This window comes from Xiphophorus hellerii, chromosome 7 (genome assembly GCF_003331165.1).
Source record: "Xiphophorus hellerii strain 12219 chromosome 7, Xiphophorus_hellerii-4.1, whole genome shotgun sequence".
Taxonomy (NCBI): domain Eukaryota; kingdom Metazoa; phylum Chordata; class Actinopteri; order Cyprinodontiformes; family Poeciliidae; genus Xiphophorus; species Xiphophorus hellerii.
The window spans coordinates 9,607,241-9,632,297 of record NC_045678.1 but is presented as its reverse complement, the minus strand read 5'-3'; the positions used below and the strand labels follow the sequence as shown (position 1 = coordinate 9,632,297).

The following is a 25,057-nucleotide window of genomic DNA, read 5'->3' as shown; positions in this document are numbered from 1 at the left end:
TAAGGTGGCCTTTTGCTACCTGTGAGGATACACTCACAGGTAGCAAAAATGAAACAGATGCAGGTATTTTGAAAGATGGTGCCAAGAGATCACAGGGGCGCAATGTCTTACGAAGCCTTTATTAGAAACAATTATGAGCTAGCCATATGACAAAATATTTTATTAATTTAACTTAATTTATATAGTATTTTACAAGTTACAATGTGCTGAAATTAAATTAAAATGCATAATGGAAACACTGAAAATGATTAAAATGAAACTCCACCCAACTACGCCAAAGAAATGAATGACATTCTCTCGAAAGAGGCTTTTAGAAAAATAAAATGTTTTCAGATAATTGTTTCACCTTCCTGTATTCTGTGAATGCAAACTGTCGAAACAACTTCATCCCTCATCTTTTACATGTCATAGAAATACACATCATGCAAAGTGTTTGAATGTTTTATTACATTTTTATTTCATTTTTTTATGAAAGTTTGTTCTGCACTGGAGCGTCTCACTGCTTTTATCATTACGCCCCTATTAAAATAAAAGATTTTTTTTTATTTAAACATTTGTTGTTCTGTTCTATTATAACCACAAAATAATGTGGAAACAAAAACAAAACAAAACAAAAATCTTGTGAAATATTCACTTATAAAACTTTTGGATCAATAAAAATGAGGTAAAAATGTGAGTCATTTCAACGCAAACACTGTCTGTGTCGTGTAGAAAGCAACACTAACACAGAATGGAGTTGATAAAACAAATGAGACCTGTAAACATTCATTTGAATGTAAAAGAATGGTTATTAGCCACTTTGACAGTAAGTCACATATTAACGGCTGTAAATCCCCACTGTTAAGTACGGTGGAGGATGTGTGATAATATGGGTCTATTTCTGTAAGTCTCTTAGTCAGACAATTGGCTGACAAACGATTTTTTTTCACTTTACATTACAGCAACATTGGCAGTAAAATCCAATATCTAGGGAGCATCTGTGGGACTGGTTACCATGGTGACAGATGTTGGGCCAAGTAGCTCTTCCTGTCGCTCTCAGATGCAGCTGCAGGTGACGGTTGACTCTGCCTCATGTACCTCCTCCCCATACAGAGCGATGAGTCTCGGATGGACCCTAAACACAAACAGCGATTACGATGCATTCTACAAAAAAAGGGACAATTCAGTCAAGCAACTGAAAATCTTTTACATGCCTCCAGTCTATTAATTTTTAATTCTGAAGATAGTTTTTTAAAGATGTTTTCAGTTTGTAAAATGACTGCAAATAAATGCTGTTCAAAGGTTGCTTGTATCTGTTTATTTAGTTAATTTTGTTTAACCGCGTGTAGCTGAATAGCAATAGGAAGCAACCTAACAAATTTACTTTTACAAATGGAGCATTACAGTTTTCTCTGAGAGAGTTGAGGAAGATAGGAATAGGATCTAGATAATACACCCAAGAAGTCTGCTTCTGCACCTACAGAAAGTGAAAAAAAAGAGAGAGAACTGAGAAACCCAGTGACAAATAACATAACAGCAACAATGACACTTAAAAGAACTCAGTACCAACCCAGCGGCAACCACAACCCAAGCTAGTGTGTCTGCAAGCACCAGAGAGCATAAGTGAGTGGAAAGCTGCTCATATTTATGACAGGATTTTTTTTATTTTTATTTTACCTTAAACGGATGAAGAGTACTAATATGGGTGCTTGAGGATAAAAAACTTTTAGAAAAGAGTGAGTATGCACAAAATCTCCAAAGGGCAATAAAGGAAGAGAAACTGTATGTCTGACTGTGTCTTCTCAGCACAAAAACACATGTGCATGGTTACCAAAGAACCCAACTCAGCACCTTGTGGAACCTCTTTATAGATGTTGGAAGGGAGACTTAATACAAACTGACTTCATCTAGCAGATTTAGAGAAATTATATAAAAAGTGAAGAAATAAACTGTATTTGGGCAACATTTATATATGTTGCCCAAATTGATTCTGCAATAAAAAATGTTTTTTCAAATCTTTATCAAGGGTGCCAACAGTTAGCTGCTTTACTTTCAGAATTTCTTAAAACTGGCCAGCTTTAGTCAAGGTTGATTGTTTTAAGGTGGGAGTGAAAACTATATGCTGAAGCAGATGCATTAAAAAGAACCTTTCTATACTTCCACGAAGAAAAAGACGGTGTTTTGGGTGGACTGACCTTATTTGACATAACAGTGTTTCTCAAATAAATGCGTGGAATCAGTAGTGATTTGGGTTTTAGTCGTGAAACACAGCCAGTCCCACCTGATGAGCACTTCATTGGCGATCTCCACCAGCTCTCCATCGATGTTCCAGGGCAGAGCGGCTGCCTCTGATTGGATGATGGGTGTATTTTTGGAGTCTCCCTCGTCTTCGCTCTCCTCCTCAGACCAGCCAATCCGTGATCGGGGTCGAATCTTCACCGCCGACACGGAGTGTGTCTCCACGAAGGGGAAGCTAAACTGTAGACAACCAGAGCGTCACTGTGGACGTATGTGTGTCAAAGCTAAGCTGGAGAAGACTGTGGATCTTTGTAAATCTGTGTTAAGCAGCTTGTTTTGGTGCGTCGGGTTCCTTTCCTGTTTACTGTCTTCTCTTGTGATAACACAATGCGCCAATAGGGGGCAGCAGAGACTAGCAATGTGACGATCCATATGCGTGCAAGTGTTTCTTGGGAGGATTTCTCTCTCTCTCAGTCTTTTCCGTTTGATGTGCAAATAAACACTAGGAAGTGTCATATTAGCAAACAGTCGCTTCTTTGCCTTTTTTTTGTGTGTGTTTGCTTGTTTAAATTGGGCTTTTTAACCCTCGCTTTAAATTCAATTTAACATCGAAAAATTGTAATCTATGACAATCGGTCATTGTCATAGACATTATAAAATATATATGATTTTTTATTATACAACTCTGGGAACCTTAAGAGGAAACAGCCCAATAGTGAGAAGGTCCCGCTTAAGCATAAAAACATTTGACCTCTTACAGCTGAAACACACAAACTTTAACCGATGGTATTTGGTTTTGGGTTTTGGGGTTTCGATGGCCAAATCTTCCCAGTCAGTCAGAAGCTGACGACGCTGAGCTTGATCTGTTCTCTGTTTGCATGGTAGCTAACCGAATGTAGGTCACCCAGTTCAATGTGCTTTTCCCTTTGCTGGACAGTCACAGTCCCACTGTCAGTATATTTAGAAAGTGGGTTAACGTTTAGTCTCTCAAGCCACAGCAAGCCATGCTAAATCAGGCTAATCTGCATGATAACTATTTTGTTTTCCTCGCTAGAAGTGGGGCTTTAAGAAGACAAGGTCACGAGCTGATGAAAATCCCATCAAGGGTGCTCCTGACTACATCCTGTTGGTGTTCATTACTGCTGGTTTAAACAACAACACTTCTCATCATTAGGCTGTAAAATAAAAACAAAATGGACAAAATGCAGATGTCTGATTTTAGAAAAAGAAAGACCAGAAGGCATATTAGTAATACAAATCATTATACATGGCAGAGGATTCATAAAAGGAAATTATGATTTCACCATCATTAAAGATCAATACCAGTCCCTACCTGTTACACAGATTGAGTCAATGATTCCACAGCTTTTTAGTAACTACATTATCACTGTGGGTTTGTTGGTTCTTATAAATTAAACACACAGTTTCTAGTCTTCCAAAGTAAGGTAAGTGAGTACAAATGTGAAAAACTGAACCGTATTTGTGAAACATTGAGTCATGTTATGTATGTGTGGGTAATTTATGATGTGGACCCATTTTATTTTACAGCACAGGACATGTGTATTGGGATGAAGGTTGTATAAATGACAACGTGCTGCTGTGTCAGGAGAGAGTAAGTTGCCATTTTGTCACTGTATCTTTTACCATATTTACTGGCTATCTGAGGATCAAAGTTCAACGCTATATTCAGAGTCTTTAAATGTCCTCGGGTGGTGAAATAATTTTTAGCTGGATTCATCTTGAAGTAGGTTTTGTTGACCTGCTGATGTAGCAACTTCATGCATCCCGTGAGTCGAGCAAAGTAAATCTTCATCAGTGCAGACAAAGCACCTGCATAGTGTACTATGAGATCAAAGTAACATTATTATAGTATTATTACTATGGCATTAGTGCATCACGTTCTCAAATTCAATAATAGTGATTAATATGTTTAGTATTTATGCTCTTTCTGATTTGTGATGGAGTTGGTATGGTGTGAAATGTGATTGACAACTATTTGCTTGTCACTAACCTCAAAATCTAAATATAAAAAAACATTTAATTGGTATCATGATTTTGAGTATGTAGATTAGGCATTAAGACTTTCTAACTGATATTGTTTTTCACCAGACATTAAAAGCCTAAATCTAAGATTCAAAACAGCATTTTAAAAAGACACATTCAAATTATAATGTAGCAATGCCCAGGAACAATGTAGAACTAATCCTTAGTATAAGTTGCTCTGATAGTTGACGCTACTTCGTTGTTCCTCTCACCTGTCCACTAGAGCTGCTGTACCTCTTGAGGTGCTTGATGAACTCTGACCTGGAAGCATTACCTACTGCGATCAGTGAGGCGCTGCCAGTGTCTAAACTGTGACAAACAAGAGGTTTAGAGAGAGTTATCAGAAGCAAAAACGGTTACTTATTAGAAAACTGAGAGTTTAAGGTGTACCTGGTGTTTGGAGCCAATCCCTGAGGCGCATGTGGGCTCAGACAGGGGATAGACATGATGCTGATGCTGAGGTACAAACCCTGATTGGTCACCCAAGACTCCTCTGCTTCAATACAGACCAATCAGAGAGAGCCAAAGTAAAGCAGGGTTTGTTAGCAGAGGTAGGAAATTAAACCCGCTCAGGTCTCAGTTCACATTTGCAAATTGCTCTCCTCACCTGACTTTGTGTCCAGTTCTTTATCTTCGCCCTGGTCTCTAGAAAATGGACGAGGGAAGGTGTTTAAAAAAGGTGTATTCACAGACATTTATAAATATGTCAAAGAAAAGAAAGGAGGAGAAACAACAATTAAACCAGTTATGAAGCGTTTGTTCTAGTTTTGAACATAAACTTCACAAATACAAGGAATACAAGTAGATGTTTAACCTTTACTGTTCAGATCTGCAAAAAACTGTTTCACAAACACTCCTCACTAACCAGAGACACATTTTAATATTCTATATTTTGTATAAATTAGCTCCTTAACAGTAAAGAGTTGTTTCTTTTATCCATTTAGTCTACTTAATCCAGTTTTAACTGGTTGATCAAAATCGAATTTACTTTTTTTTTTTAATCAATTAAATATTTTCTTGCAACAGTGAATAAAAAGGTAAACTGTGAAATGAAGTCATGGCTGAAACAGAGTTTGACTGCTGTTTCAGTATAGGCACTATGTAAGACAAAAACGCATCACATCAGAAATGTAAAACACCGCCCTCTAGTGGTGACAGTTTCCCTTTATTATTGAAAACCTAAAATGCCACATTAAGCAAACTACATTTGATAGGAATAAAGAAATTAAATATAATAATAATAATAATAATAATAATAATAATAAAACAGTATTAAATAAATAAATAAATAAATAAATAACAGACTGAAATATGTTAATCTCTTTTAAACATTTTCTCACTTCAAATATTTCGGGATATTTCATACAGATTGTGTAATTTCGATAAGAAAGTGGTGTGAAAACAATGCTGCGTAAAACTCAAAATTCATCAGTGAGCAGTTGACCGACAGACCTCTCACAGCTGCTCTTACCTTGTCCATATTTTAGCTTTTATTCTACACTAAACATTGGAATGATCAGTGACGACGATGAACAGCGTCTACATTTCTGAAATATTTTTACAGGGAAAAATTATTTAGTCCAGTAATGTTAATGTTTTAGGATTTCTCTGTTTCCCATAAAACTATTAAGAAAATCGATGAATGTTTCTTACTGTTGTCCAAACAAGCTGCTTCCTGAGCTTTTTGCAGGTAAAAATGACAGCTGGCAGTCCTCTGGCCTGATGGAGACAAACAGCAAAAGAAACACTTCATGACACTTCAGCTTGCCATAACGAAAATTTACTTCATTTTATTCATTTATGATGTAAAACAGGACCATAAAAATGTTCAAGCAGTATTGTCACTGATACTGTCATCCTTTCCTCATATGAAGTAAAACATTCAAATGACTGAAAGAAAAGAAAATGTGTCACCTAAGCCTGACCAAGGTCTTCACCACAGCATATTCTCGTCGCCGTGACGATGACATCCACCTCTTCTTTTCTGCCCTCGCTAAGCTCCGGCCGCCAAAACCAAACATGGCAGAGAATCCGAAACGCACCAGCTGACCGTTGGACAAGAAGCTGCACATGTCCACCTGCTGCAGGTGACCTGAGCACAGACAGGAGAGACATTCAGACCGGCAGCATTTCCAAGAAATCGCTGCTCCGTCATTTTGTTGCCTTTTCTTCTCAGTGAATTCTAATAGCATTTGATAAGCACAAAGCAAAGCCTTTAACCTAAAACAGAGGACCAATGCTTGAAACTTATAAATAATCAGCAGAATATGGTTACGAATTTTCACGTGGAAAAATTGAACAGAAAAGTACCTTGCAAAAGTAAACACACCAGCTGAACGACTGTCAGATTATAACCACTGAATTACGTTTTTTCATTGTGGACATTATGTGAGACAAAAATTGGCAAGAAAATTGAAGAGACAAGTTTTTTGGGGTAAGTATCCACCTGCTTCGGACATGCATACACTCAAGTTGTTGCCCATTTTTGTTAGCAGAAAATTCTGTCAGATTCTCAATTGAATTCTGGTCTATCACATGAATATACTTCGATCTAAACCGTTCCACAGTTGGATTGCTGTCCTGCTGAAAGGTGAACCTCCTGCAGTCTCAAGTCTTTCATCGCCTCAGCGGGGTTTGTTTTTCCAAAGTTGTCTTCTGTGTACCTCCATCCATCCTGCTCTCATCAGTTCCTTTGTTCCTGAATGGGAACCACACAGCACTATGCTGCCTCGACCATGCTTCCCTGTGGCGATGGCTCCCTCCAGTCCCTCCAGCATGGACCTATTGGCTGAGTTTGGCTGAATAACAATGTATTAATAAGTTTATTGTAATGTTCTCTACTAAACCTCTGAGGCCTTCACAGAACAGCTGGATTAATATTTAGATTAAAGCCCACACAGTTGGAATCTGTAATCATTAAATAAATAATTAAATGGCATTTGAAGGTCATTGGTTGCAACTGATTTTATTTACAGTTGACTACAAACCTTTTCAGATTTTAAAGTGTTATTTTGTCCTCTATTGTTTTACAAAATACTTGTCATATTTATTCTTTAATGTTGTCCCAGAAATGATTGAAATTCGACTTGCACCACCTTTGACGTTGCCACCAGTTCACAGCAAAAAAAAAAACTACAATAGCAGGAGCCGTGTTTAAATATAGCTGCGAGGAAGCAATGGCCACTAATATTGACCTCAAACAAGTGCGCCTTCTGGTCTCACTTCGTTCCTGGAATGGTTTCATGCGTGGAGTGACCCAAATAAAATGCTTTAACACAGAACCTCGCTCATGATTTCCTCTCCGACAACCTCAGGACGGAAAAAAAGAAGAAGAAAAAAAACCCATAAAGCAAATGGAGTAAGAAGAATCCCATTTAATATGAACTCATAAACGCGTCCTTTTGAGAAAATGCTCGATTAGCTTCCAGATGGGTGTACACAATTTGTCACACACACTCAGTACCAAACACAAACACGGAGCGTGCCATCTGGCCACATACCTGCCGTAACCTACTGAACTGCAGTCTACTCACCTGTCTGTCCTACCGCCTGCCTGTCTGTCTCTCTGGCTGAATCTGATTTCCTCGCCATATGGCTTGTTGTCAGTGTGTTAGTGGAGCTCCGTGTGTTGAGCGGGATTAAAGCTGACACGGTCAGTGTGTCACCGAGATCAAACCCACAGCTCATTTTAAAGGCTCGTCTAATATTGATAAGCAATGGAAACAACGGAAAAAATTAAATTAAATCTGGAATGTTCTTTTTCTTAACCTTAAACATTTCCATCCCTCCTCATAATATTTAGGCCTGCGTTACACATTTTTATGAGCAGAAGCGATCGGGCGGGCACGCAGAAAATGACAAGTACCAATATTATCTTCTACATTCACATTATATTAATTGTAATGAAGATGGGAAACAAATGCTGTATCTTTATAAGTTCCCAAGACTTTCAAATGCCCAGGAAAAATAGGCTTGACATGAATCTATTTATTTTCCAAAGCTGCTTTGTCTCGTTTCGGGTCACAGGGGGCATGGTGCGTATCTCCAGTAAAAGGCCAGACAAACTGTATTGGCTGCCACTTTATCACAGGGGCTTACCAAAGCACACTCAAGGCCAAAAACAATGCACACAGACACACACCCAGGGCTAAGAGTAATTTAAGTGAGAGAAATGAACTTGACATCAAGGTTTTTAAGTGTAAAAAAAGGTGGAAACTTGACACAGAAAGTCCTCAGCTGGGATTTGAACTCAGAACGTTGCGACTTTGAGACAACACTGTGAATCCCCAATCCAACATGGGGTCCAGGACATGTGGTAGTCTGACAATGTTTAAAAATTACAACAATAAGACTGTATAACTGTACACAGACAGTCCCGTGTAGAAGAACTAATTTCGGCTCGCTACAACCTCAATGTACAACTATATATCTGTGTGTGCGAGACACTTTTTTTTTACATTTCTCCTTGTAAAATATGTTGAAAACTTAATAATATTTTGAAATTATTTCCCTTTAACTTTACAATAATACAATATTTAATGTCATATAAAATCAGAATGAAATAAAATTATGGTTGTAGTGTGACAAAATGTGGAAAAGAACATTTTTGCTTAACACCAGGCAGACATTTAGTGTCACGGCAACAAAGAGGTTAAGTCAAGAAACAACTGAGCTTAATCGAGTGATGAAATAGCTGTCCGGGAATAGGTTTTTGAGTTATTAGACAAGGTTCAGAGTGAAATAAACCAAGTTTGATGACCCGTAAAAAATGTTTTACAGATTAATAAAAAGAATTATTAAAAAAAAACAGTGCATGAGAGGGTGATGTATCAGCAAATTATGAGTAAATTCAGATCAGATTTGTGGTAATAAAAGCCTGATTCAGTTCGTCTTTGTGGGAAAATCATTCTGCTTGACTTTGACTGCTCTTTGTTGTTCAAATTTTACTCCTATTAGTGTCACTTAATACTCCCAATTTCTCTCTCTCTTTTTCTCTCACACACACAGACACACCCCCACACACACACCAGCTACCAGTATTAATTATGCATGATGAACCATCTCACCCGAAGCTGTCAAACAAAAACAACAACATGCCTTGCTTCAAACCGATTGGCCGACAGGTTTACCTGAGAGGATATGGAGAGAGGTGAGGAGAGGTCAGTGGGGGGGCGGGACCACAAGCAGCAGGGAAAACCTGTGATTTAGTGAAACTGATCCGACAGTCGGACATCTGTCGGCTTCCTCCCTCCAGAGTCCAGTACCACCATCTGTCTGCATGTTTGTTGTTTTTTTAAACTCTGGTCCCTTCGCCACTCAAATGGAACGACAGCCAATCACATCGAAGCTCAGAAACGATAAGAGCTCCAGATTGGCTTTCACCTCGACGTTTTGAATAAATTGAATTTAACAACAGATTTACTGCGGGCGGAAATCAATCCGAACGACCTGAGGATATAGATGTAAAGTAGATAGAGTGTATTTAACACAGATGTTCAAACTGGTGATGCAGAATGGAGAGAAAGCAAACATACTTCCTGACAACAAAGCCAAATGAAGTCAGGAAACACAGTCAAGTCAATATTCATTGTGAATATATTGCACTGGTGTTTGATGGCGATTTGTAAACAACATTCACCCTTTCAGACACATTTTTATGGGATCTGTTCTATTAAAACACACATCACATTGTGTGCAGGAGCTGTAAAAAACAATCCACTGACCCTCCGCCTATAATGTCTGACCTGGTCTGAGTTAGAAACAAAGGGCCCGTACCTAAAACAACGTGGAGAGCTGCTGTGACTGGATCTCTGACTCCATGGACTGAACAGGAAACCACATCTGTGGAACCTGTTGAGGCAAAAATGAAAACTCCTAAAGCTTCCCGCACGTCCGGCCGTGTTTATGCTGCATGAAAAGGTCTTACCGGCAGGAATGATTCCCAGCGGCAGAGCTGCTCTCACTGGGTTTTCTGGAGAATTTGCATCTAGCTGAGCTCGGAGAACCAAAGCGTGGCACAGCTCCGCCACTGATCCGTCCCCACCGACACACACCACCCTGATGGACAGGCGAGGACACATCTCCATCAGGACAGGTGGATGATTTATATAGAGATGCAAGAAAGAACTCTAAGCTCTTGTTGTGAAGGCATTTTGTAAACCTTTAAAACTTCCTTAAACTCCAATAAAAATCTTAAAAAGTTGCAACTCTCTAATAACACCTAGAAAGGGTTTTAAATAAAGCCTTACACCGTGTTCCAAATTATTATGCAAGTGATATTTTCTCTGATTTTCTTAAATGGTCAATGCAAATGATGGTCAGTATAATTTTCAAGTCATGAACTATTACAGTGTAAATCAAATTTTACTGAACAAAGCTCCCCAGGAGAACAGTATTTTTTTCAAAAATAAAAAACTCAAAATGCACTGTTCCAAATTATTATGCACAGCAGATTTTCTAAACATTTTATGGATTATAAAGAACTGCAAATGGTCATTCTTTGAATGTGCAGCATTAAGTGGTCACATGTACTAAAATCAAAAGCTATTTCAATCAAAAACATCTTAACAGACCGAGTAACATGTTAACATAGAACCCCTTCTTTGATATCACCTGCACAATTCTTGATCCATTGAACTTGTGAGTTTGTGGAAAGTTTCTGATGAATTTCTTTGCAGGATGTCAGAAAACTCAATAGGGTTGAGGTCAGAGGAGGATGGTGACCACACCATGAGTTTCTGCCCTTTTATGCCCATAGCAGCCAATGACACAGTGGTATTCCTTGCAGCATGAGAAGGTGCATTGTGATGCAAAGAGATGATTTTGCTACTGAAGGTACAGCTCTTCTTTCTGAACCATGAAAGAAAGTGATCAGTCAGAAAGTCCATATACTTTGCTGAGGTCATTTTCACACCTTCAGGGTCTCTGAAGGGCCGACCAATGATTCTCTCGCCATGATTTCAGCCCAAAGCATGACTCCACCACCAAGTGTTGGGACGTAGTGGCCATCCACCACCAATCCACTACTGCGTCCATCTGGACCATCCAGGGTTGCACAGCAGTCATCAGTGAACAAGTCTGTTTGAAAATTAATCTTCACTAATGGCTGGGTCCACTGCGACCATTTCTGCTTGTGAGCTCTGGTTAAGATACAAACCCATCTTTGTTCTGAATCAGCCACAAATCTCTTCACAGTACGATAACACTTCAGTTTTCATTAAATATCTAATGTTTTCATACCTTGTCATACAGCACTACACTATCTGATGATTTTCATCAGCAGAGATTCTTTCTCTTTCCCATATTGCTTGAAACCTGAGGCCTGCTTAATAATGTGGAACATCCTTAAGTAGATTTCCTTTAATTGAGCTCACCAGACAAACTAATCAATCCAGCTCTCTGAAATTAATTATAGTGATTCAAAGAGCCCTGAAACACAATACCACCTATAAATTTAATAGCACAACAAAAAATTTAATCTTTATGACACTTTAATCCAATTTGCATAATAATTTGGAACACGGTGTATTAATTCAGTTAATAGATCAGTCAACTTTTTTACTTCTTATATTTTGTACAAAAATGAATGATTCAACAGTGTGATCAAGGCCCCTTGGTTGGTTTATACTTGTCTTTCACAAATATAAAATGACAAATTTAATATAAAAGATGTGTGAAGCTAGAGAAGAGTTAACTTTAGTAGTGAGGTGATAGCACTATGAAGTGAGATGCTCCATCTTCATGACTCGTGTTTGCAGTAAATAGGAGATAAACTGACTCCGCCTCCTTCCCCCTCTTCCTGGGGATGGGATTACCTGAAACTCTGGTCGCCACGGTGACAGTCAGCCTAATTGGCAAATGTAGGTTTCAACCAAATCCTCACCAGTGCAGCCTCACACACACACATGCACACACACAAACGCAGCGTTGCTAGCTTAGCAACGCTGAGCTAATCTTCTCTAAGCACATTAAGCTTTATGAGTGCTGAGCACAAAAGCTGCTTACAGACACACACACACACCTACACACACCTTTATACACCCAACCACAGGTAGAGTGATGGGAGCTTCATAAAAGTTTTATATTCTTCAAGAACACAAGGTTTTGATACAGTGTTCTTGAAGAATATACAGTTCTTAAAGCTTACTGCGGGATAGGCAGTGGAACAAGGTCAATGTAATTCATGTAACCTGTGTGTTTGTGTGTGAGAGAGAGAGATCAGTCTGGGTCAGTGTGTTTTAGTGTCAGCCTCCGACAGTAAACCTCTGTTTGATTACACGGTTCACTTCAGTGCATCACAAACTCATACATCCGTCAAAGCTGCATCTTCAACTGATTTGACACGTCAGATAGCTTTTACAGGGTCAAAAAACTACATCAAACTTTATTGTATAAATTGTAAAGTCACCTGTAATTACTTGGTAAATTCCACACACAATAACTCCTGGGTTATGTCTTAAAATAACCCAGGAGTTTTAACTAAACATGTTTTGGAGTGACTCGGTCAGAGTGCCCCATATGAACTTGTGAAGGGGGTAAAAAAAAAGTGGGAAACGGCAAGAAAGACTTTCAACTTTAAAGACCGTCACCAGAGGAACATGCAAAAATCGGCTCAGTGGTTATAAGAAGGGTTGTTAAAAGATTTCTAGGCTAATTAATGAGAAGGATAATTAATACGATGCAATTTTTAGTGAAATGGTAACAAAAACAAATATTTTGTTATCTTTTAGTTGATTGCACTTTTACACTGTGTTATGATTTTTTTTAAATGTATGGGTCAATTCCTATCAAAAACCCCAAACATCTTTGTTAAATAAGAATAGTTGCCAGGAATATGAAAAATGTTGGGCTTAATTGTAGAGCACAGCTCTGTATAGCTATATAACCGTGCACAACATTCACACTTTAACCAAACAAGCAATAAAAACACACAATATTTTACATCCTGTTGTGCATATATTGAGTATAAATTTTGTTAATTGAATTAGCTTAAAAATAAATGTAAAAATATTTCAGGGCTGAACAGTGATGTGTTTATTTTAATCATTGGTTTCTCATGGCATAGAAAACATAAAAAAACCCATAAAAATTTCAACCCTTCAAACCAAATACTCTTTGTTTTGTAATCAGGCAAATGTAAGTTTCAACTCACCTCTATTGGAAGGTGAGTTGTGAGTTTTTAACTCACTCTTTCTCAGTTTTAATGTTAGACATTAACCACTGTAACCTAATTTTGGGGATGGAAATGAAATGTAATGTCATGCTAAATGATCACGGGTCGATCCATATTTGACCCAGAGCCGGGTTAAACTGCCTTCTTTTCATGTACCTGGTACCAATAAATATCTATGGCATGAAAAAAAAGGGGTAGTATAACATTTGGTAACATTTGGGGTAGTTACCAAAATGTTTTGCATGGTCTTTCACACAAAACTGTGGATGAAGCACCAAGATTTTGAATGAAAAAGAAAACTTAAATTCCAAAACATGTTTTTATTTCATAAAAATTAATTGATATGACAAATAAAAGGGAAACAACTGACCCATCGTATTCATCCAGTTTGCATTCCTTCATCACTGAGAGAGCATGACCTTTCCTATCAGTTACTGCAGAGACAGACAGAAAGAAAGACACGTAGGGACAGACAGAGGGAGAAAAAGGAGAGGTGAGCAGATGGAGAGACATCGAGATGGACAAAGATAAAGTGTTCATGCATGTGTGTGGTCACATGTACATGGTTGTGTGTGCTTGATAGCTGCCAAACGAAAAAGGGGGACAACGGATATCGTGCCATCTGCTGAGAGAAGGGAAAGGAAGAGAAGAGGAGTAGGTGTGAGAAAAGAGGAGAGGGAGATGAAAGCAGGAGAGGAGGAATTGTAGAGAAGATGATAGAGGAAAAGAAAATGAGAATAGGGCAAAAAACAGGGAAAGGAGATGAGAGGAAGTTGTGTCCCTCTGTCATAACAGATGGACTTAGCTCCGCCTCCAGGATCAGGTTACCTAGTGACCAGAAACTGCCATTAGCTCTGACCTTTGGACCTGGACACTTAAGCGCACACACAGAGACTTCATATCATTTTTTTATTGTTGTTGTTGTTGTTGTTTAATGCCAATACAGAACAATTTTTTATAGCAATTGAACTGATTCTTATCACAATAAAGTAAATTACTAAACTTGAATTTCCTTAAGTGTAGTAGAAAGAGATAACCGGCGGGATGAGCCAACCTGTGATGTCAGTGCGGATGTCCGCCATCTTAAAAAGAGGAGCCACATGGTCTCTGTAGATGTGAACGGCCTCCTTCTTGTGGCTGCTTGGGTTGATAAACACCTTCACATACCTGGGCCGGCAGCTGAACCCTGCACACACACATGAATACACCCGCCATGAGCCCCTCCATCACTGCCACCTGCGACGCGTTTGAGCAAACTCTGGAGGTGAGTTGTGAGTTTAAAGCAAGTGAAAAAGATACTGCAGAGTTAACAGCGTCCTCTCATATTTATGTACATTTATGTCAGTTACAATCAGGGTCAATAGCTTCAAATTGGTCAAGGACCAAAGCTGTTTTCTTTATGCAGATTGTGTGGAAAATAAACAGCCTGTTGAAAGCAGATTAAAAAGCCGGACGATTAGTTTACAAAAAAACAAAAACAGGTGAGGGATGTCATAAACTTATACTCAATTGTTAAAGTGTGCCTCATATTTTTTCAAAATAATTTCTCTAATCAAATAATTTGTCCAGATTCCTTTTATCATTTTTGGAGTCTGGGTGAGGAGGACTTGCTGAAAAAAGCCCTGGGCAACCAAACCCAACTCTTTCATTAATTTGGTGAAATCAACAGGATTCATATTATTTTGATATAATTGCAAGTTTTTAGTATGACTGTACAAAAGCCACGGTAAAAAGGACGGTTATTTTAACATGACTCAACGCTTACTATCGCCGAACGAATCAGTTACAGGGATTCATCATTCCCATGTCTTTAGCAATCTAAAATATTAACTAGAGATTAAAAAATGCTGTTCCAATGTGCTGGGCTTGATGGATGTGCTTAAACAGATTTAGTCTCCACGTATTTAGCGCAATCTGCTTTGTGAATGGAGTGCAGATATAATGCAAAACATTGGTAAAAAGGGAGCACACTGCACAGCTTTGTGAATTCGTCTTTTGGTTATAAATAATGAATTTGGTTCTAACAACCCAGAAAGAACTAGAGTCGTCTCTTTAATGACAAGTTAATCACGTAGAAACTCTTACAGCTTAGACTACAGCTCCCATTTCTTGAATATGAACAAGTCTAAAGACTGCGTGTGCATGTGTGTAGTTTTACAGGATTGTCTCCAAAATACACACATTCGCCAAGACTCCCCCCACACAGCTCATCATTAGGCAGATTTAGAGACCGCATTATGAATCCCCATAGACTAACTTAGATCAATACACACACACCAGCTCCATTATCCAGCTCATGACTATAATCTGCCCCCAACAGGCCGTGACCTCGCCCTGTTAATGACCCCACTTGCACACACAAAGTGCACCTCCTACCATCACTCCATAGTTCTGTCCAGGTTCTCCGGAGACCTTATGAGGAGCCACCTGACACCTTCATCACAACAGAGCCCCAACAGTGCAAGAAGCCACACCCACTGTTTTTAAACATCCTGTCCAATATTTGTTACATTTGTTATTGTATCTCTATTTATACGGGTTAGCCATCATATTATTTGCAGGTAAAATACAGTAAGTATTAGATGTGTCATGGGTTTTTCCACCTTAAATCTTTTAATGGGGATGAGATAAAATTCACACCGGATGTCAGCAACAGTCCAAAATTATCCACACGGCCAAAGAATATCAAAGCAAATTAGTCCGCAAATGAAGCTACTGGTAAAAAACATACGTAATATATTTGCAGAAATTGATGAAATTGTGGAAACGCCTTTTCTGGTAGTGACAACTTCCAGCCATCTCTTGCAGGAGGAGACAAGTCACATGAATTTCTCAGAAGTGATCATGACCCATTCATTTAAAACAAATTGTGTTTGAAACTTAAAGGTTATGTGGGTCCTCTGTATGCACTCTGATTGTTGCTTATTTTCATAGCCTTTCAGCTGGAGAATAGTCAGGCCATTAACAGTTGAATGGCTTGGAAATTCCAACTTGTTTCATCTTCCAATTGTTATTAAGAATGTCTCGGTACATTTCTCCATTCATTCTTTCTTCAGTTCACCGAGGCCTGCCAGTACGATGTATACCATACTTTGGCATTATGTTTTTGGGGCGATATACAGAGTTCCTCGAAACAAGGTGTGTGAAATTGATTCAAAAGAGTTCAACGTTGGGATCTTCTGATTTGACAGCATTTCACTGAATTGTCCAGATGTTCTGCAGCAAGCTTTAAACAACGCTTTTTCTTCAGCAGTGGAGTTTTATGCAGTGAGTTTTCAAAGAGACCATTCTTGAGTGAATTACTTCTTTTCATGGAAAAAAATGCCAAATGCCTAAAGGTATTCCTGAAAATCTTCATGACATTAAAATGTTTGACCCATAATTTAATTTTGTGGACAAATTCTCCCTCGTTTATTTGTATGTGTGGATTACTTGGGTTGTTGCTAAAATCTGGTGTCAATTTATGTTCTTACTAGAAATATTTAAACTGAGGAAAAGACTGACACGTTTCAGTATGTATTTCACCCTGTGTTTTATTTTTGTTGAGATTTTCTTTCATTGTGATTTATGAGTAAAAGGAATTGATGAAGGATAGCTGTTAAGTCTCCGTTATTCAGGAGCCACAGACGAAAACAGTAATACTGGATGAGCTTAGTCAGTAGCATGTTGCTTTGGTTTTCCGAACCGTTGCCATGGTAAACAATCTCTGTGTTGTCAAGGATCAGTGTTGAATTTCCGACACAGGACTTGAAGCTCAACTGCTGAATGCTGTTGACAAAAACAGAGGCTCCACCTGAGGTCACTGGTGCTCAGGGTCACTGGTCTGCTGGAAGGGCAGCCTCTGCCCCAATCTGAAGTCTTTTACTGGCTCTAGTAGTTCATTTTATTTCTTTATTTTTTTACCAGGTTTGAAATATATTTAGAGCCTTAGATGCTCCCATCAACTCTGACTAGCTTTATTTTTTTCTCCTGAAAGAAGAAAACATTTTCTTGCATAGCAGGAAATGTATTTCCAGTGCTAGCTTTCTGCAACACAGTTTTACGTTTCTGGCAAAAGTTTCCATTTCAATCTGATCTGACCAGAATAACTCCCCTTCATTACTTGTTGCCTCTTGTAGGCCTCTTGGTCACATCTTTGACTCTTGGCCATGTCTTCATATGTTTGGAGTTGTGCCATATTATTTCCACTATTTAGACTCTATTTACCAGTCAGGTGACTTCTACAGAAACTTGACGAACTGCATTTTATTTAGTAGTACAGATTAAAGTAGGTAGAATTCAAATGCACATCACACATTTCAGATTTTTTATTGTAAAGAGAGCCATGGCTTTCCCTTTCACAGTTGTGTGTTACTTTGTGTTGGTCATTTACATAAAATTGTAACTACAATTGCATTTAAATGTGTGGTTGTAATTTAAAATATCATGAATATAATCACAACCTCAAAGGTAACATTTTTGAAATGTCCAAAATTACTTTAATTATTACATCATCAATCTTTGGAAATTTTATCATACTTATCATTATACGTTTTTGATGCATCGACTAACACAATGTAAACATTCTACGAGGCTGGATGGAAACAGTATCACAAGTATTTGCTTGAGCTGTAATCGAAATATTGTGGATGAAGAAATGAATTTTAATTCTGGCATCCTGACATGCACGTACAGGGATGATTGGGAGAAATTGCAGGTTCACAACTGATCACAAAGGTTTTAGGTTTCAGTCCCCACCTCCTCCTATCCGTATGTTAAAGACTCAATGAGTAAATGCTTCTTTTACTTAGTGTACGTGTGTGTCAGTGGGTCACACGGCTTTGCCTGGATAAAAACACATTTAAGCATCTCTTTAATATTTTTCACTCTGATTTGCCGGCGTTATCAAAGGTTCACTTTCAGATTTCTCTTCTCTCCTTTCAAGTGGCAGTAAAACAAAGATTTTTTTTCCTGACAAACCAATAAAGAGAGAGCAAAGTAAAATAAGTAGGGCAGGGAGGAAGTAAACAGTCTGCTCTCATCCTGTCACTATGGATACACAGGGATTGACTAGCACACCAGTTAATGTGTAACACAGAGCTCGCTGTAAAGGGCCATAAAGTAATTTTGATAGACAGACATGCTTAGACTGATTTCTTATATGGAAAAAAAAGACAAAACACAAAAAATACAATAATCAATATATGTTGCTTATATATGCTGTTAATTGAAACTTGAAAAATAAATATTTGGTTAATTGGTCATGATACAAGAAAAGGATGCATTTTCAGACTCATTCATCAACCATGAAAAAGATGAAGGTTCAAGAAAGTCAAACTTTTTGAGAAAGAATAATATGTCCCAATTTCAATTTTATGATCAGTCATATGAGTTTATGAAAGTCTAATAAAAACAACCATCCATTAATCAACATCCTGAAATTTCCAACTTGCCAGAGGGGGCGCCAAATATCCAGGTGCTTGAAGTAGTTCAAGTTGTGAAAGAACACAATTTACAACATCACCTGAAAATGCACACCCTGTAATAAACAAATAATCTAATATGGACTTATCCATTCTAAATATGTTCTGAAATCATTTAAATAGTGAAACAATGAATTTAAAATAGAAAAACAAAGGAAATTTTAACATTTGGCAGATCAAAAGACACTAAATGTGGATTTAAGTTCTGATAAAAACATTTTAAGGAAATGATCAGTGATAAATTGTACTAACCTGAACCCCCTCTAAGGGGGTTTCTGTTACTTCAGGATCCCATTCAGACAAAAAGAAAAAGAAAAACTACTATAAAATTATTACTTTATTTAATTCATTCTTTGTTCATCAGTGAATAAAAAACTGATTTCTGGTATTTTAAAAAGTGGCCAGTATACATGCAGATGACTGGAGCTTTAGTTTGATCTTGTCAAACAACACAGTCATAAAACAACAACAAAACCCTCCCCTCTGCACTTTCACAATGTACTTCATATCTAGTGCTACATTTGCACTTTGAGTAATTTAGTTCAGGGTACACCAAACTACAAGATTTTAAATTTTGATTTGATCCACCTTTCTTCTTCCATTGTCGCTGCAGCTAAATTAAATTGCAATAGCAGAAATTACAGACAGCGGTGAGGCCTTCCTTGCTTAGTTTTGGAGCCGCTTCTTATAGTTGCACGGCGGAGCAGAAAATCCAAATAAAACCAAAGCTAAAGATCAGTAATGATAAAAGATGACAAGCAATTTTAGGTTTAGAGAAAAACTGCATACTGGATTATAATGTGAAGAGCATTTAAGTGATATCAGAAAAATAGATTCTGTCCACTAAAATATTAAAAGTCAGTAAAATAAAATTGCATAGTGCATAGCTTATAGCTAGCATGGTGTTAAAATATATTTCTCCACACATTATCACTGCTGGGGCTTTCGCCAGTAACACTGGACTGTAAGTCTCTTCAGCTGTTAAACAAGTGCAGTCAATTATTCCGTCGTCTGACTGCATGTATTGAAACAGTCTCTATACAGCATAAATACTTACCTTTTGTAGTTCTGACTGCCATTCAGTTTCTGCACAGCATTCTGCAGCTGCCTCACGCAGCAAACGGGACAGAAAAACCCTCTGGAAACAAGAAACAAGGTGCTCTCTGCTCACCATTGTGCAACTTAATGTTCGGACCTAGAGGTTAAGAAGTGGCGACGGTGTTTGCGGCGGCGAGACTGCCCACTCAGCGACACCAAGATTCATGCAACAATAGGCTTTTCATAGTGACCTCTGGCTGGAAAATAGGCTTAATGTCCGCAGAGCAGCAGAGCGACTGACTGTGTTTACCTTTCACATCCACACACACATACAGAAATAGACTCCTACACTGCGGTGTTTAAAGTCACAAAGGCCGTCACAGTTTGATCTGCAGTGTGACCACTCGAGCTGACACTCGACCTGCGAGCCATTCATCTGCGTAAGTATGAGGCCCATAACGCAGCCTTGAAGAAGTTGTGACTTTGCTGCAGGGGCCTCAGGGGTAATCTGGTTTGATGGACAGACAGACGCACAGTCAGACAGGTGACCAGCGATAATGTGTCAGGCTGATGCCATGGTAGGGGAGCGATGGTAGCCCGAGTGTCAACTTTGACCTCCTCATTTAATGATTGCTTGTAATGTCTCTGTTGGGTTCAGCATAGATGCAGAAGCAGAAAAAAGCTGAAATGTAAAGCATGTTCATGCGACTTAAATCCATACACACAGCACTTCAACATTTCTATTGTGAGTTAACAGTCAGCCAGGCACTGCCCACTACAGTGCACCTGGGAAATCAGCGCATGGGAAACTCAGAGCGCAGTAGCATCCAGGACTTCACTGAAAAAGCTCCTGACAAGCAGATGGCTGCTGCTGAGGAAGCTGCCTGATTTACTAATAGATTAGCTGGTACACTCTTAAGTAGGGGTGTAATGAAAAATTTTCTGTCCAGTCTTTTCAGTCGACACTCACACCAAAACTAATGCAGACTTTTAAATTAGAGCACATGCAGAAAGTTTTGGTGCAAATCTAAAGTGTAATTTCTACATTCCTCTGCGTAAACAAAGCAGAGAACTCCTCTCTGTTACTAAGGTCTGCTGTTTAGAAACGTTACCTTAAAAGTGCACAACACCAAAGCTTTATGCCACAGTTTTTAACACCCATGAGGTACGGAGCTTAATTACTCAACTGAAACAACTTCAAATAAAAAGTAAGGAGCAGAGAAAAGGTTAAAGTTCAAATCTATCTGCTTCTAGCATTAAGCTAGGGTTTCTACCAGCTTTGCTCATCTAGATACAGGATTTCTTGATCTGCCGAAGAACAGCATCCCCACATCATGATGCTGCCAAAACTAAGTTTTACAGAGGAGAGATGTGCAGTGTTATCTTTCTGCATGTAGTTTTGTTTTGTTTCATCTGACCAAAGTAGTGTTGATTTCAGTGACCAAAGCTGTAGTGTTAATATTTCATCTATGGTCTGAAATTTAACAAAAAGACAATTAAAATAATAATAATTATGGCAAAAATGGTACTGATGTTCAACAAAGAATGAAAATGAGACTAAAATACTAGAGGAAGATTAAATCAAATCAAATCTAATCTAATTTTCATTCTGAGAAAAGGTTTGAACAAGTTAAAAGCCTAGCCAATTATTATTTACAAGATTGCTATTAATTACAAGCACCATCTATGTTTTTTACCTATCAGTTCATCATGAACTAACTGAGACATTGATACAAGTTGAAGGGGAGAGGCGATGTTCAGTGCTAGACATTCAGTCACTAATAAAAATGTTTTTACCTCATGTACTGCAACCTTTCAAGTAGACCAGTTTTTTAGCTAATCTCTTCTGCAGACAACAGAAGACAACAAGCGCTGACAGCATGATCGTTACTACTGCTGAATGTGTATTTGTAATCTGTGCGTCTTTGTTCTTCTGGATTATGAGATTAGCTCTCCTGTCTGATGTAACTCTGACTCACCTCACTAAGATGAATGTGAACAGTCTCAATGGAAACGATTGCAACAAGAAACACAGCTAATATGGCCAAAAACTGAAATTGTGCTCAGTACTTGGTTATCTACTGTATTTTATTATTGATCTTAGTGCAGATACAGTTGCAAATGGGGGTGAAACGGTTAATCATAATTAATCAATTACTGAAATAATTGTCACCTAACTTAATGATAGATTAATTTTTAACTGGTGTGTACGGATGCAAAAATATATATAATTTTCTGTAAGAACAATGTAATCGGAGTAGTAATTGAAGCCAAAACTGTACAAACAATTTTAATTTTGCATTTACAATAAATATATTTAAGGTAAATATGTTCTACCTAGAACTCCTCCCATGATAGTTTTAGTTTGTTTTTAAATTCTGTAAAAAACAAAATCTCTTGTTAAGAAACTTTTACTATCCAATTAATAATTGGTTAATGCAACCATTAGTCAATTTATCTACAAATAATCAAACACTAAAGGGATGCTATGTTATTGCATTTAAGGCAATAAAATGTTTATTTTCCTATTTAAGAAAGGAACTGAATCATTTGTTTTCTGCATCTTTTAAAGTTTAAATAAAGCCTAGATAAGCGTAAACAAAGTCTATTTATTGATACATCACTGTCTAATATGATTGTCTTATTCCCAGCTGTATGACTCAGCAGTATTTGCATAATCTTCTTACAATGTGGCAATCACAGAGGAACTGAGTCATGTTTCCATTGCTCCATCTTATGTAACAGAAGCAAGCCGACTCTTAGCTTGGACTGTCAGCAAGTCTATCAGAGTGATACCACGCTTCTACGCACAAAGTTCGGTTTTATTTATAGAAATAACCAAAACATTTACCTGTGAGCAGTTCTTTCAGAGTGTTATACCAGGAGTGTGTGTGTTCTGCGGAGGCGTTGTGGAGGTGCAGTGTGTCCTCCTCCAGCCTCCGTCCTCTCCTCCTGCTGTGGAAGAGAGCGAGGCCGAGCACGGCTCCCCCCGACTGCTGGCCCGCCATTCGCCTCCTCTTCACCTTCACGGCGAAAACGTCCTGCAGCAGCACCACACCTGCCTGCACCACGCTCTCTTCCCCTGCAGCGAGAGATGTGGACAGGGTACAACATGTGAGCGCAAAACACTAACTAAGACAAAATCTATAACATCTCCATCAGGTCCGGATAAAATTTATATCACCTTTGACATTAATGAAACATTTAATACCCATTTATTTAAATGGTCAAGCAGTTTATTCTGCACCATAAAGTAAATTGTAAAAAAAAAACAAAAAAAACTGTAAAAGACTAGTAATTACAAATACACTGCAAGAGAATAATGGAAATATTTTCATACTCTTTAGTTTAACCTTCACCTGAAGGATTCAGGTTAAACAAGAAGGGTCAAACTGCAGCTAATTATGTTTATATTATATTCACTAATCTATTGATTGGCCTAATGCACAGTCACATCCTCCAATCATCCGGCTTAATCAGGATGGGAATCTGAAATCTGATTGGTCCACGTCAGATAAACCATCTAATTCTCTCAGGATGCTGTCAGCAAAGTTAATGTCGCACGGTGCGTTACATAACTCTCACATTTTATTCATAACACACACAATACATACTTCTTATTTGGTTACATTACTTTAAGCTGATGTAGCCGACGATGGACTGCGCGATGAATTATACAAGAATAAAACTGAAAATGTTGTTTTAGGATACTTTTAAAAAAGACTGTTCAGACATTTCAGAATAAAAAAGGTTTAAACCACTTGGTGTTGTTTTGATATTCGGACAAGCCAGCGTACGAAATGTATTTGAAGGCACCATGAAAGCACAACGGTTTGGACTTGGCAGGACAGTACCAGTGTTTTGTCACATCTGTCTGCAGACCAGTCTAAGCATCTCAATTGACTGGCTAATGCTGCAGATAGCTGGATTTGGACTTCTACAGGTTATCCTTCAGTACCACTGATGTCTACATTTATCTTGATGATGTTACAGGTGGGTAATTCAGTTAAATTTGGCCAACTTTTTTTCTCTCCTGTAGCTGCATGAACAGCCTTGATGAGAGTCCTCTCTCTTCTGTTTTGGTGTCACTTTTGGAAGCTGCACTACAGAATATTTTGCATGTTTACCGTTACACCCCCGGGAAATATTAATTAAAAATAGTAAGCACAAAAGGGGGCAGATCATTCAATGTGTTAAAAAAATTAGTTTTTTCTTTTTATGAATTCAACATGAAAATATTTGTATTAGGAGTGATGACACCTTTCACAGCAGATGGACAAAACAGTTCCATCTACTAATGAGAAATAATAATCCACTTTAATTATCTAAAATATCAAAATGTGTCGATTTATACCAACATGATCTGATTTAGAATTAAAGCCAGATTAGAGAGTGACCTACTTTATGTTCACTTGTCAAAACTATTCATACTGTGACACATACAATTTCTTTTAGAGTTTTAGAAGAGAGCAATTCTTAAGCTAAGCAATATTTATTTACTTTTCGGAGTCGATGCAAATAATAATAAAAAAAAATACTAGACTGCAGCTCTGCCAGTAATCATAACCGGATGATGTTAACTAAAACACCAGTTCATTAGAAACAACAGAGCATGCAACAGCATAAAAAAGACAAAGATCTGAATGTGGACCAATTCATCAGGAAACAGTTCTAAATGGTTATTGGTGATTAACCTCCTCTGTGGGAACAACCCTCCTGCTGTTATCAAACACCAAATACCCCAAATCATCCACCGTTGTTTCCCCCGAGAACCAAGCCTCCATATGTTGAGGTCATGGTTCATGTGTTCAGATGATCTGTTATTGTTGTTGTTGCATTTTCTGCAAGCAAACACAAAACTGCTCGTAGGACTTAAAATAGAGGGGTAGCGATACCAAGAATTGCAACAAGTAAGAGCACCTTTAGGTTTTATTCGCTCAACCTTTTCTCTGGGTTTCTCTGCATACCTCATTCGATGAACCTGGACCAATTTGTCAAACTGTATTTGATGGAAACACCCGATGGCAGAAATCAAGAGGTGAATGAATCTGGTAAACTAAAATCAGTCCATTAAGTCACCAAAATTTTAAAACTTAATAAAAGTATAATATATGTAAATGGCCCA

The 25,057-nt window shown here is 38.1% G+C and overlaps 1 protein-coding gene across 5 annotated transcripts in view; it reads right to left on the bottom strand.

Annotated features, from left to right (window-relative positions):
• Nucleotides 1–103: 103 nt before the first annotated feature.
• Nucleotides 104–25,057, bottom strand: part of cerkl (CERK like autophagy regulator) — a 30,361-nt gene continuing 5,407 nt past the window's right edge. The window contains exons 3-15 of one of the 5 annotated variants that reach the window (XM_032567988.1): nucleotides 22,784–23,014; nucleotides 14,487–14,618; nucleotides 13,995–14,057; nucleotides 13,803–13,866; nucleotides 10,187–10,317; nucleotides 10,036–10,110; nucleotides 6,175–6,352; nucleotides 5,914–5,979; nucleotides 4,868–4,905; nucleotides 4,651–4,756; nucleotides 4,473–4,569; nucleotides 2,261–2,457; nucleotides 104–1,114 (exon numbers count right to left, since the gene is read on the bottom strand). In XM_032567988.1, coding sequence (XP_032423879.1) covers nucleotides 1,036–1,114; nucleotides 2,261–2,457; nucleotides 4,473–4,569; nucleotides 4,651–4,756; nucleotides 4,868–4,905; nucleotides 5,914–5,979; nucleotides 6,175–6,352; nucleotides 10,036–10,110; nucleotides 10,187–10,317; nucleotides 13,803–13,866; nucleotides 13,995–14,057; nucleotides 14,487–14,618; nucleotides 22,784–23,014 — 1,457 coding nt within the window. In that variant the 3' untranslated portion in view covers nucleotides 104–1,035. Of the gene's footprint in view, nucleotides 2,458–4,472; nucleotides 4,570–4,650; nucleotides 4,757–4,867; nucleotides 4,906–5,913; nucleotides 5,980–6,174; nucleotides 6,353–10,035; nucleotides 10,111–10,186; nucleotides 10,318–13,802; nucleotides 13,867–13,994; nucleotides 14,058–14,486; nucleotides 14,619–22,783; nucleotides 23,015–25,057 lie in introns of all 5 variants that reach the window. The other 4 variants (XM_032567984.1, XM_032567987.1, XM_032567990.1 and 1 more) reach the window with 4 other exon arrangements.